This window comes from Melanostigma gelatinosum, assembly GCF_949748355.1.
Source record: "Melanostigma gelatinosum genome assembly, chromosome: 12".
NCBI lineage: Eukaryota > Metazoa > Chordata > Actinopteri > Perciformes > Zoarcidae > Melanostigma > Melanostigma gelatinosum.
Genome location: NC_136645.1, coordinates 14,996,937 through 15,009,586, shown reverse-complemented (window position 1 = coordinate 15,009,586; position 12,650 = coordinate 14,996,937). Strand labels below are relative to the sequence as shown.

Genomic DNA, 12,650 nt, shown 5'->3' with positions numbered 1-12,650 from the left:
GACAGTGGGATAGGCTGAAGGCATCAGTATTTGAGGAGTACACAACCAAGACAACAGAACCCGGGCCGGAGGATGCTGAAGATGAGGCTGAAGATGAGGCAGAGATGGTTTACAAAAAGTGCTCATCTTGCAAGGACTGTCCAATCTGTTGCTACCGAGTTCTGAAGCAGTACAACATCCTGACAGATGCATACCACATCATAGGCCTTGCATACAGGTTCCTGATTATCCTCTCTGTCACACAGGTAGCATGCGAGCGAAGCTTTTCGACGCTGAAATATATCAAAAACAGGCTCAGGAGCTCGCTCTCTCAACAGCACCTGGAGGCTTTTATGTTGATGGCTACTCAGACAGATGTTTTGCAGATGCTGGACAGTGAGAAAATCATAGACGGTGTTGCAGAAAAGAGTGAGCTGCTGCAAAAACCGTGCATTGAGTGGGCAGCGCGCCGTGTATTGAGTGGGCCGGTCTGACAGTAACTCCCGGGCCACTTTTTCCCCCCAGTCCGCCCCTGCCGATGGATTATATACAGTGTGCTTTGGCACAGGCAGTTTTACTGCCTTTGTGCTAAACCCACACTGAAAAATAACAATTCAGTACATTTTTATCCAGGTATTTATTCGTCAAATTTTGTTTTTTAAAGTTAGGAAAGCAATGTTTAAGTCAAGCCTGATTTTGCCTTCGACATAAAATAATGATCATAGGAACTTCCACACAGTGAAGCATACAGTTAATTAATAACACTGGTATCAGATCGGTACTCGGTATTGACCGATACACAAAACCCAGGTTGTCAAAATATTTGACACTGGAAAATGAACACCAATTAACACTACCAATTTTGCTGTGTATATATATATATATATATATATATAGATCTATATAGATCTATATATATATATACACATATACACATATATATATACACATATATATATATATACACATATATGACGGCTGCTCCATCTCCCCATCTCCTGAAGTCCGCAACCTGGGTGTCATCCTGGACTCCACCCTTTCCTTCAAGTCCCACATAAAGTCCGTCACCAAAACTGCCTTTTTCCATCTCCGGAACATTGCCAGACTCCGACCGTCACTCTCGGAGTCTGTTGCTGAAACCCTGGTCCATGCGTTTGTCACCTCCCGCTTGGACTACTGCAATGGTGTCCTGTTCGGGGTACCCAACAAAACCCTGGACAGGCTCCAGTATGTACAAAACTCTGCCGCCAGGGTTCTCACGCACACAAAGCCCTGGCAGCACATCACCCCCACCCTCATCAACCCCCTCTGGCTCCCGGTCAAGTCCCGCATCTCATGCAAGATCCTCCTCCTCACCTACAAGTCCCTCCATGCCCATGCCCCCCAGTACCTATCGGACCTCCTCTGCCCACATGCCCCTCCCCGGAACCTGCGGTCTTCAGACTCTGGCCTGCTTGCCACCACCCGCACCAAACTGCGAACCTTCGGGGACAGAGCTTTCAGTGTGGCAGCCCCCACCCTCTGGAACTCTCTCCCTGCGGTGATCCGCAACATCTCCACTCTGGACGCCTTCAAAAAGGCCCTCAAGTCCCATCTGTTCGCCAAGGCTTTCGGCCCCTAGTTCACTTGTTCTGTTTTTCTGACTGTTTGTCTAAACTGTTTTTGTCTAACTGTTACTCTTGTAAAGCGGCCTTGGGTTCCCTGAAAGGCGCTATATAAATTAAAGTTATTATTATTATTATTATATATATACACATATATATATACACACATATATATATATATATACACACATATATATATATATACACATATACACATATATATATATACACATATATACATATACATATACACATACATATATGTATATAGTTACATATCGTTTAATTTATTTGCCATATTTTAAGTATCATCAGAAATCATTACATTCATACATTCAAAGATAAACATTCAATCTGGTATCCATAGTAACGATGCCATCACGGACTCCAGAATGTTGTCCTGATGATGTCACGGATTCCAGAATGTTGTCCTGATGATGTCACGGATTCCAGAATGTTGTCCTGATGACCTCACGGATTCCGTGGATTTATATGTACCCCTTGGCTTTGTGTCCCTGTACATTTCCTACATTTCACATCTGAGAGCAGACATCAAATTGATTAAGATTGATAAACACTTGACAATTGCAATGGCGAACTCACAGAGCAACGTATATCAGAGATACACCAAATCAACAATGGAAGTCATTTCTGAAGAGGTTGAACATCCAACTAATTATTACATCAGTTCCCTGGAGGAACAAGTAAGATGTGAACTGTTGGACAGCGAGGCGAGGATCACCGAAACCAAAATTAAGAACAGAATCCTCCTGGAAATTAATGAAGACCGTCTTCAACATTTTCTCGATGTTGTCCACGAAAAGACAGAAGAGGAGATGAAGATATCTGAGATATTCTTTCAGGCTAACTCCACGATGAAGCTGAAAAATAGTCATCGACAATGGCAAGCGGAGAAGTCTTCCTATCAAGCCCAGATGGACGAACAGAGCGCGGCGACAAACAGGATCGCAGCAGCTCTGAAAGAAACACAGGACCTGCTGCAGACTGCGCGCCACGTTCAGCATAAAACAACCACCGAGGAGGAGATGGAGGTATTCAAGAACCTCTGTCAGGCTACAGTTGATGAACAGTTAAATGTCAGCAGTAAGCTCAAGGAGGCTCTTGATAACGCCAAGCAGGAGCTGGAAAATGGTCGTTTACAATGGCAACAGGAGAAGTCTTTCCTCAAAGCACGCCAGCAAAACAACTGTGACCACTTTTACTCCCAGGTGCAGGTCATCGCTTCCATTCGAGCACAAGAGAAGGAAGCAGTAAAACAGACACTGGAAAAAGCCCAGGCTCTCAATGAAGCCCAGATGGACGAACAGAGAGCAGAGACGAACAGGATCGCAGCAGCTCTGAAAGAAACACAGGACCTGCTGGAGACTGCTCGTCACGTTCAGCCTAAAACTATCACTGAGGAGGAGATGGAGGTATTCAAGAACCTCTGTCAGGCTACAGTTGATGAACAGTTAAATGTCAGCAGTAAGCTCAAGGAGGCTCTTGATAACGCCAAGCAGGAGCTGGAAAATGGTCGTTTACAATGGCAACAGGAGAAGTCTTTCCTCAAAGCACGCCAGCAAAACAACTGTGACCACTTTTACTCCCAGGTGCAGGTCATCGCTTCCATTCGAGCACAAGAGCAGGAAGCAGTAAAACAGACACTGGAAAAAGCCAAGGCTCTCAATGAAGCCCAGATGGACGAACAGAGAGCAGAGACGAACAGGATCGCAGCAGCTCTGAAAGAAACACAGGACCTGCTGGAGACTGCTCGTCACGTTCAGCCTAAAACTATCACTGAGGAGGAGATGGAGGTATTCAAGAACGTCTGTCAGGCTACAGTTGATGAACAGCTAGATGTCAGCAGTAAGCTCAAGGAGGATCTTGACAAGGCCAAGAAGGAGCTGGAGACCGTTCTTCTCCTGTGGCAACATGAACGTGTTAACATCATAGCACACCAGATAAAAGGCAGTCAATACGCTCACTCCCAGATGCATATCATAGCTTCCTATCGAGCACATGAGCAGGAAGCGGCAAAGCAGAATCTGGAAAAAGCCCAGTCTTCCTATCAAGCCCAGATGGACGAACAGAGAGCGGAGACAAACAGGATCGCAGCAGCTCTGAAAGAAACACAGGACCTGCTGGAGACTGCGCGTCACGTTCAGCCTAAAACTACCACTGAGGAGGAGATGAAGGTATTTCAGACCCGCTATCAGATGACAATTAATCAACAGTTAGATGAGAACAGTAAGCTCAAGGCCGCTTTAATCAAGGCTGAGAATGAGCTGAAGAATCTGTGGCAAAAGGAGAAGTCTTCCTTCGTAAACCAGAATAAAAAAGCCTCTGAACTTTATCAGACACAGGTGAAGATCACAGCTGATTCTGGAAGAATGGAGAGGGAGGCTAAGCAGACACTGCAGAGATTGCAGGAAGCCCAGAAAGCCCAGATGGACGAAAAGAGAGCAGAGACCAGCAAGATCTTGGCAGTTCTGAAAAAGACTGCAGATCAGTTAGAAGCTGAGCATCTCAATTGTCTGGAACTGGCATCCCGCAATGCACACCTGGAAAAAACCTGCAGGGACCTCGATCATGCCCAGCTGAAGAACCTAGCTACTCTTCAAACATTGGAAGAGGAAACTACACAGATGTCCAAAAGAAACCGGGCGTCCCAAGCCCAGCTGGAGGAGCAGAGAGCGGAGACAAACGGGCTCAAAGTAGCCCGGAAAAAGTCAGAAGATATGTTCCAAAATGAGCGTCTTCTTTGGCAGCAGGAGAAGTACCTCCTTCAGGCCACCGAAGATCTTCAGAGCCAGATCAGCAACATGCAGAAGAAGAAGAAAAAATGGTTCAAACTCTTCTCATGCCGGGGTTGAAAAACATGCAGCATACATTTTACTGCACGGGTACTTCTACTTTTGTAAGTAAGGACTTACTTGGCAAACAGTTAATATTATTATTATTAGGACATCTGTTAACTTCTACTGTGATAGTAGAAGTTAACAGATGTTCTAATAATCTAAAAACTTCTACTGTGATAGTAGAAGTTTTATTATTATTGGGACATCTGATAACTACTGTGATAGTAGAAGTTATCAGATGTTCTAATAATCTACTAAAAAAAAAAAAAATCTGAACTGGACCAAGTGACGAGCCTGTAATTAATATGGGCATCACTCCCCCTCACAGAGGTCCAACTTCCTTGTAGATGTCTATTCTTCAGCTCATTCTAAACATGAACTGTTCTAAATATTAACTGTTTGCCAAGTAAGCCACAGGTTTCTTCCCCTTTTCTCCCCGTTAAAGGGGCTTTTGGGGAAGTTTTTCCTGTTTCGATGCGAGGGTTCTGGGACAGAGGATGTCGTATGTGTACAGATTGTAAAACCCTCTGAGGCAAATTTAAAAAAAATTAAAAAAAGAAATAAAAGAAAAGAAAATTAAAAATAAAAAAAATCTCCTCCGCGAATCGCCACCTTATCGTGGTGGAGGAGTTTGAGTGGCTCAGTGATCCTGGGAGCTATGTTGTCCGGGGCATTAGCCCCTGGTAGCAAACAGGTTTCAGGGGAGAGCCCAGACTAAGAGCGGTTCAAAACGACCCCTATGATAGTTAGCCCACGGACTTTAGCCACATCGCCCGGACCAGGGAAACCGGGGCACCCTCCTGGAGCCAGACCCAGGAGGGGAGCTCGTAGGCGAGCGTCTGGTGGCCGGGCCTTTGCCCATGGGGCCCGGTCAGGCTCAGCCCGAATAAACACCATGGAGCAGCCACCCTGTGGACCCACCACCCGCAGGGACATGCATCGGGGTCGGGTGCTATGCAGACCGGGCGGTGGGTCGGGCGGGAGGCCTGGGCATGCCGATCGCCAGCGGCATAGACTAGCTCTGCACAGGTCAGTTATATTTTGAAAGTGACACTTTCTCTATTGGATTTGTTTACAGTTAAGCAGTGACTTTCAGTGGTACTGATATTCATCTGTGCTCATACTTTTTCAGATGGCGTATTGTTGTGCATGGTGGTATTGACGGCTTTAGTCGTTTAATCGTGTACTTGAGTGCCGCCACCAACAATCGAGCAGCAACAGTCCTAAGAATCTTTAGTTTTGTGTGTGTAACCAATTTACCCTTGAGTGTGCATGTCAAGGGGCAAGCCCACTCAACATTAGCCCTCTTATAAAAAGAAAGGACTGTCCTTTCCCTGTCCTCTGCACTGCCTCCAAGATCCATGGTCAGATATAATGACTTTCCAGTTGCATGCTGGCTTAAAATGTCTTCTTTGAATCTCGTTGCTGCCTCACTGGGATTTGAAAGAATTTTCCAATCTAAAAAAAGTTTTAGAATTTACTGCCAGATTGGGGGATGTTTTTACTTCTTTTTTTTTCCAGTGCACCATATCGCTGCATTGTTTTCCAGAATGAGGCCACAGGCTGTTTCCAAGTGGCCGCGACGCCGTTCTCACCGACCAATAACAGCCACAAGCGAGACACGCGTTCCTACAGGACAGCCAAACATGGCTCATTTCACCGCATTATCAACAGAGGACAATCACTAACTTGTGAACAATTGTATTTAAATAAAGGCATTGAAGACAGGCAAATCATGATTCTACAGTGTCTAAATAGACCAGATTACTAACCAAGTATTTATTCAGACACTGCAGTATTTAAACACTTAAGCAATATACTAACTCAGTGGTTTGTGCAGGCCACGTTCTTCCAAAAACAGGTGTATTATCTACATTACCCATTCACCCTGTCCGACAAACATGAATGAAAAACCCACTCGGCATATTTTACATCAGATATATTTAGCATAAGGCTGTGAGTGTATAGTCTCTGTGACACAAAAACCTACTTCCCCGTTTCACAAGCGTTAAATATTTGAAAGTACTCCATGCTGAGCTACAGAAAGGAGGGAGGGAGGGAGGCATTGATTGAGAACTGGAAGCAGCGTACTGAATCTCAGAATAACAGCACGAAATACTGATCATTTCTCTCAGCTCTTTAGCCGAAATATTTATCTTTCTTTAAAAGAGATGTGAAAACACACGACATGTTGTCCAAACTAATTGCAAATGCAGGGAAAGTACACTCACTCAGAAATGTCATGATACGGTTCTCCCTTATAATTAAACATGGAGACAAACTACTAATCCGATAGTTCCTGATAATAAGGAAAGGTGACAATTCACATTCCACAACTGAAATACCATGGACTTCAAGTGAGAAAACATAGGAAAGCAGGACAGTGTATACATTATTGTACAAGCACACAAAAAAGCAAGTGCTTGTCAAATAAAAAGATGCTGAAGCTTCACTCACCATTGAATAATGTCTGTGTTGGACCTTCTGTAGAGCTTCTTTTAAGGGCAGCTGAGCTAACTGGGCCTTTCCTGAGAGAAACAGCATGGCTCCTGTGTTTGGTAATGAACATTTCCATAAAGTGTGGGAAGAAGAAGATACACCTTCTACAAATGGCCATGCTTTGGGTGTAACGGTAGAGGCAGCTCACGCTACGCAATGGTAAAGTGCTGCTAACAGACAGCCGCTAACATATGGCTGCGTTTCCTTCGGTTCTCCTCGCGTCGTGGACCCATGTATCCAGGTGCGTCTTTCTTCAGGCGCGGTGACGTTGCTACCTGGCCTCCACACAGAGATGTATCAGGACAGCGGCAGGCATGTGTGCTATATGTTGCTCGCCAACAGGCAAAGAGTCTGATGGCCTGAATCTCTGTCAACTTCTCTTCTCGGTTGTGTTGGACCTGTATGTGTCATGTCGGCAATAAAAGACCTGGATTAGGTTGAGCTTCATCAACTCTCGTGGTTGACCATATCATACTTTCCTGTGCCCTTAGCTCAAACAAAAATGTAACCTCACTTTTATTCTAGTGGTGTTCCAATAACAGCGGCCGTTTGACCCTGACCTTACTATTGGCTGCAGGTCATTTTGACCATTTACCGTAGTACTAATGTGATAGGATTCATTTAAAAAAGTGAGAGTTGATTTTTTTTATCTTACATAACTTACATAAGATCATTTGTATAAACATGGGACAGAGTTCACAATTTGTTAAAAAATGTTAGTCCTCTGACTTTCAAATGTTGAAAGAGATTAACAAATAAATGTTGCATGTTTAAATATATCTGTTTCCTACCATCATTGTTGTGGAAATAATTGTTAATTATTGTGAGGAATAATTAACATAAACGTGATCAGACAGTCGCTTCACATATATTATTATTATTAAAAGGTGATCTGTGCAATTTTGTTATTCAGGAAGTTTGTATCAAACAAGTAGCCATTCGTACTGCTCAGTACCCTTAAAGTAGCTCTCGGCTTCAAAAAGGTTGGTGACCCCTGCTGTAAGGTATTGCTGAGATTACAATGAAGTAAATAAAACTATCTATAACATACTCATTCAATGCTCAGTTATAAGGTTGATATGAGTAAAGTAAAAAAGATAGAAACACATTTGCTCATTGCTGCAGAGACCCACGTATGCTTGTAAATGTGTCGGCCTATTAGGTGAATAACTGCATGTGTACTGCAGCGGTGCAGAGGTATAAAGTAGATCAAATGTGAAAACAAGCAATGTACAAGTACCTCAACATGGAGTATGTGTCCCACTGGTTTACTGTGGTTCTTTTTAACATTCCCAGGTGACCAAAGCATTCTCCTATTGATTTCACTAACTTTAAATTTGTTCATGGTTTAAATGTTTCATCCACATTTTCCAAACTTTTGCAATGTAACTAAGTTGTTTTGCTCAACAGATGTCCTAATAATAATAAAACTTCTATCACAGTAGAAGTTTTATTATTATTTGAACATCTGTTAATGTTATTATTATTAGGACATCTGTTAACTTCTACTGTGATAGTAGAAGTTAACAGATGTTCTAATAATCTAAACTTCTACTGCGATAGACAGCACACTATTCCCGATCGGGCCGCACGTTTTGATGTATTTTTCACGCTGCTGTTGGCAACGCTGTGTGAGGAGAAGCGTGCCAAACTTTCGGATAAAGATTAGTATGATTGAGCCCGATTCAAGACCAACGTCAAACATAAACCTTCCTTTTATATGCTGTGCCGTGGGATGTGACAATAAAAAGTGAGACCTGAATATTTGATTCAAAAGATTAACATTGCCTAAAGAAGGAAACAGAAGTCAGAAAGGTTTTGCAGCAATTAAAGAGGGCCGAGTGGAGGATAGCTAAACCATCACATGCAGGACACCTCCCAAACAAACCGGTCAGAGTGAAGCCTCGCTCATTTGAAATGGTTTCTAATCAAGTAATTAGAGCCATAGTTTACTCATTTAAACAGGAGCGGTGCAAACAAACACAATTCAAACACCAAGCAACTAACGCTAGTTAAACAAAGTCTCCACAACACAAACTCAGTGTGCTAGAGTTCTAATGGCTACTCCAATGTCTGGATGTAGTTTGAGTTGATTCCAGCTGTCTGTATTCATTTGCATGGAGGAGTAATTGTCTGCCTTCCTCCAGCATCCAACAGCCTAAACTCAACCTTCCAGGTGCAGACAGGCCGTGTCTCCATCTTGAGGATGAACCGGACTGAACCCATCCTGAAGGCATTGGCCCGAGGCCTGTGCTGTCAAAAAGACAGCAGTGGTGCTATGGTCATGTCATGAAATGTCCGTTAGCCCCACCACTTTTATTCCCGTTTGCTGTGGGTCCAAGCAAAGTATATTCTTCATTTTACTAAAGAGATCAAATGTTTGTGACATTGTGTGTGTGTGAATGTTCGCAGCCATCACAAATTCCTGTTATGTTCCTATATTAGACCTGAAGTTCTGCTTTCTCTTTTATATTTGAATAGATTTTACTTGAGCGTGGTATGTTTTGCAGGATTTACCAGCTTCAGATTGCAACACATTCACGAAGCTTCACTCCAGCTACAGGGCCCGCCTCTGCATACAGATGCTCCCTGCATGTCAGCTTCCATACCAGGCTGATGGAACAAATGTCGCACCTTGCCCTTTCTGTTAATGCACCACCCCCCAGCACACCTCTCGCCCATGTAATGAGCCCTGGAAGAAAACAAATCGCACTACAAGAGAGAGCAAGTTGATGACTGATGATTGTAAATCCATTCAGAGATAAACACTGTCCCAGTCAACTGCCTGCCCACAATCTAAGAACGCGCCCAGCTTTGTCAAACGTAGTCATGCACAACCGAATATTAAACATGGACGTCTTGCTGACAGCAGCCTGACTGCGCAGTTATCGAGTTGCCTTATTATACTGGATACATCCTCTGTGTCGAGCTCCATGCCTGCATTTTATGTGTGCAGCTCTAGTGCTCCGCCGTTACAAGCGTGATGAAGTCTAACAAACGCCTGCAGAACAAATGTGCGTAAGTGCTGCAATTTTTCTCTCTCTTTTTTTTACCTCCAAAACCCTCAGACATAAAAATTTGATTTAAAATGCACAATCATTAAATTACAGAAAGGTTTTCATTCACACATTTGTATTCATGTAATTCAGGGCTGCATGTTCAGTGCATCTAATTGGATCTAAAGATAACAGATCGTAAGAGTGGAGACCTCCTAAAGAGCAGCCCATGTTGCCACACTGGTGCAAACATGTTCACAAATGATTGCAAACAGAAGTTCGAGGAGGAAATATCTGCGGACCATGTATGCTTTGAATAAACTGCATTGTGCACTATGAGGCAGATAACTTTTAACAGTGAGCTTCAACAGAAACATTAATGACGCCATGTCACCGACATAACGGAATAAACGGAAGACAGAAAGCTCTGCTTTGGTCTGATGTTGAAGTTTTATTAGGTCCAGTCGAGGTCAACTTAAAGTCTGCTATGTGCAGAATATGGAGAAATGACAAATGAGCGATATGCAACTTGAATTCTTAACATGTCATGTACAGCTAAAGTTAGATGATGTACCACACCTAACCTCCAGTCCTTATAGGAAAAAAAACAGATAAAAACACAAAAAGAAAAATCAGGCATCTTGGAAGTAGGAGTCCAGTTCCTCCGTCATCTCAGCCAAACCCTGCGAGGTGTTTGCTGCCGACTCTCCGGTGGCACCGGATCCTTTGGCGGAAGGATTTTCCTGCGACTTATGAGGAGTGTCCGTCTCTCGCTTGACGTCCTTGCCTCCTCCCAAAGCTTTCTGACTCTCTATAAAGTACTGGTTGGGGTGATTGAGCGAGAAATTGGCTTCCTCAATCTGCTCAAGGAAGTAAAGAAAACACAGGGGAGGAAGGAGAATAGACGTCACAAGAGGCAGGTTGGTGGCATATTGATTGGTTGATTGATTGAATCAATGTTATCTCATCTGCTATGAGATGGTCGTGTAACATCTGCTTCATTGGAGACGATGTGGAATTTATTAACAATGATGAGGACAGCAGGCTTTCATGGCCAAATTAGCGTTCTAATTGAGTGAAAAGATGAAAAGCCCTTTCAGGATGTAGAATGTCAAAATCACTCATGAGGAGTAAAAACCTATGAATCCATCAACACGCTCAAGCTCTCTCAAATGCTCTTCCTGGGACATTTTACACCATTTGTAAAACAACTGGCCAATTGTGATTGATGTTTTAAAAACCATGAACTGAGAGTCAATGTTTTAAATTAATTGTTGAACAATTAGAGTGAAGAAAATCATTTTCTAAAAATAGTTGTGATGTGTTTTAATGGCAATTATGGAGGAGTTTTACTACTTCCTAGAAAAATATTATAATGTATCTGCATTGGGCCTAAAGGGTTGTTGATCAATACACATATAAACTTGTACTTAAATATCATACATACATACATCCATCCATCATAGTGTATTAGACAGTTTGTAGTTTTTGAAGTTGATCTTGTAAAATGTTCAGCAGAGTCGCAGTAGTTTACACAATGGCGTTCCAGGTGAATGGGTGTGTTTGAATGTGAATTTATAGGAAACAACCCAACATCTGAAACATGTCTTGCATTTAAAGTCACAAGTAAGAATGCTTTGAGTTTCAGACCGTGGTTCCTTCTTTCAATCGCTGCTTCTCTAAAAATGAGGCGCTTGAGTGTGACTGAAAGGGATGATGACTCAAGCATCCAAACTAAAACAGATTAAATTAAACAAGTGTCCATGGGGGCCTAAAAAGATCTAAACGCTATAATAAACCTGTGAAAATTAAGTGGCTATGACAGCCAGCTGATGATGGAGGTGATGACAGTTCTGGGTCTCTCCTGAGGACCAAACCCCCGTCTCTGACAAAAGGTAGCCCCAGTTACACCCGGCTTCTAATTAAATCTGCACTTACGTTGTGCGTCAGCTCAAAGTACTTCTGGCACGCCAGCTGAAAGTGCATCCCTTTAACCAGCTCCAGGATCTGAGACAAAAAAAAGGTAGACGGTAGAAAGAATGAAGAAACTGGCTTATATGGGACTATGTTCTTTCCCTAAACTGTTAAACCGTAGATACCGACACAGTACATTTACACACGATGATGTCACGAGATCTTTGCAAACGCAGAGAAAACAGATCACAGGCTTATTTGGGCTACTTTAAATATTAATGCCCTGATTCATATTTTTTTTACTTTCTGGTTTTCTTAAGCTCTGCAAAGCTGAAAAGAGATGATGTGCGCAGATATGTTGAAGCTCAGGCCGTGGCTGCTTCACATAAGACCTCTCACAATCTGGTACTACACTAAAAGCACTGGAGTGTTGGCGACGGCATATTCAGGGTAACTCACCTGCTAAAATATCAATCCAAAGGTCTCCAGCACTCAGCAAAAAAAAAAGAGAGAGCGAGCGAGCGCGAGAGAGACTCTGTGGAACCTGGTTTTGGCTGTTTCATTCTTTCATTATTCCCTATATCCCTGAAGGCTGCCTGCAGCGTGATACTGCTACAAGCACGCTCATCACCGGGGCTGGTTTTAGATCAGTGATGAGCACTTCTTACTTTATGCCAAAATGATGCAGTTTTTTATTATTTTGTTCACTGGAATTCCAGGAACATTTAGCAAAAGATGCACACAAAACACACGTTAAAACGAGTAAACACCAGCTGTGTTGTGATTGGAAATAGTCCGTC

The 12,650-nt window shown here is 43.0% G+C and overlaps 1 protein-coding gene across 1 annotated transcript; it reads right to left on the bottom strand.

Moving 5' to 3' along the window:
- Positions 1–10,535: 10,535 nt before the first annotated feature.
- On the bottom strand, positions 10,536–11,934 carry LOC306786178 (DNA primase large subunit-like). Its single transcript, XM_079280865.1, has 2 exons — positions 11,875–11,934; positions 10,536–10,796 (listed from the first exon to the last, which is right to left on the bottom strand). The coding sequence occupies exons 1-2, from the start codon at positions 11,920–11,922 to the stop codon at positions 10,569–10,571; spliced, it is 276 nt and encodes a 91-aa protein (XP_079136991.1). The 5' UTR covers positions 11,923–11,934; the 3' UTR covers positions 10,536–10,568.
- Between the last annotated feature and the right edge of the window lie 716 nt (positions 11,935–12,650).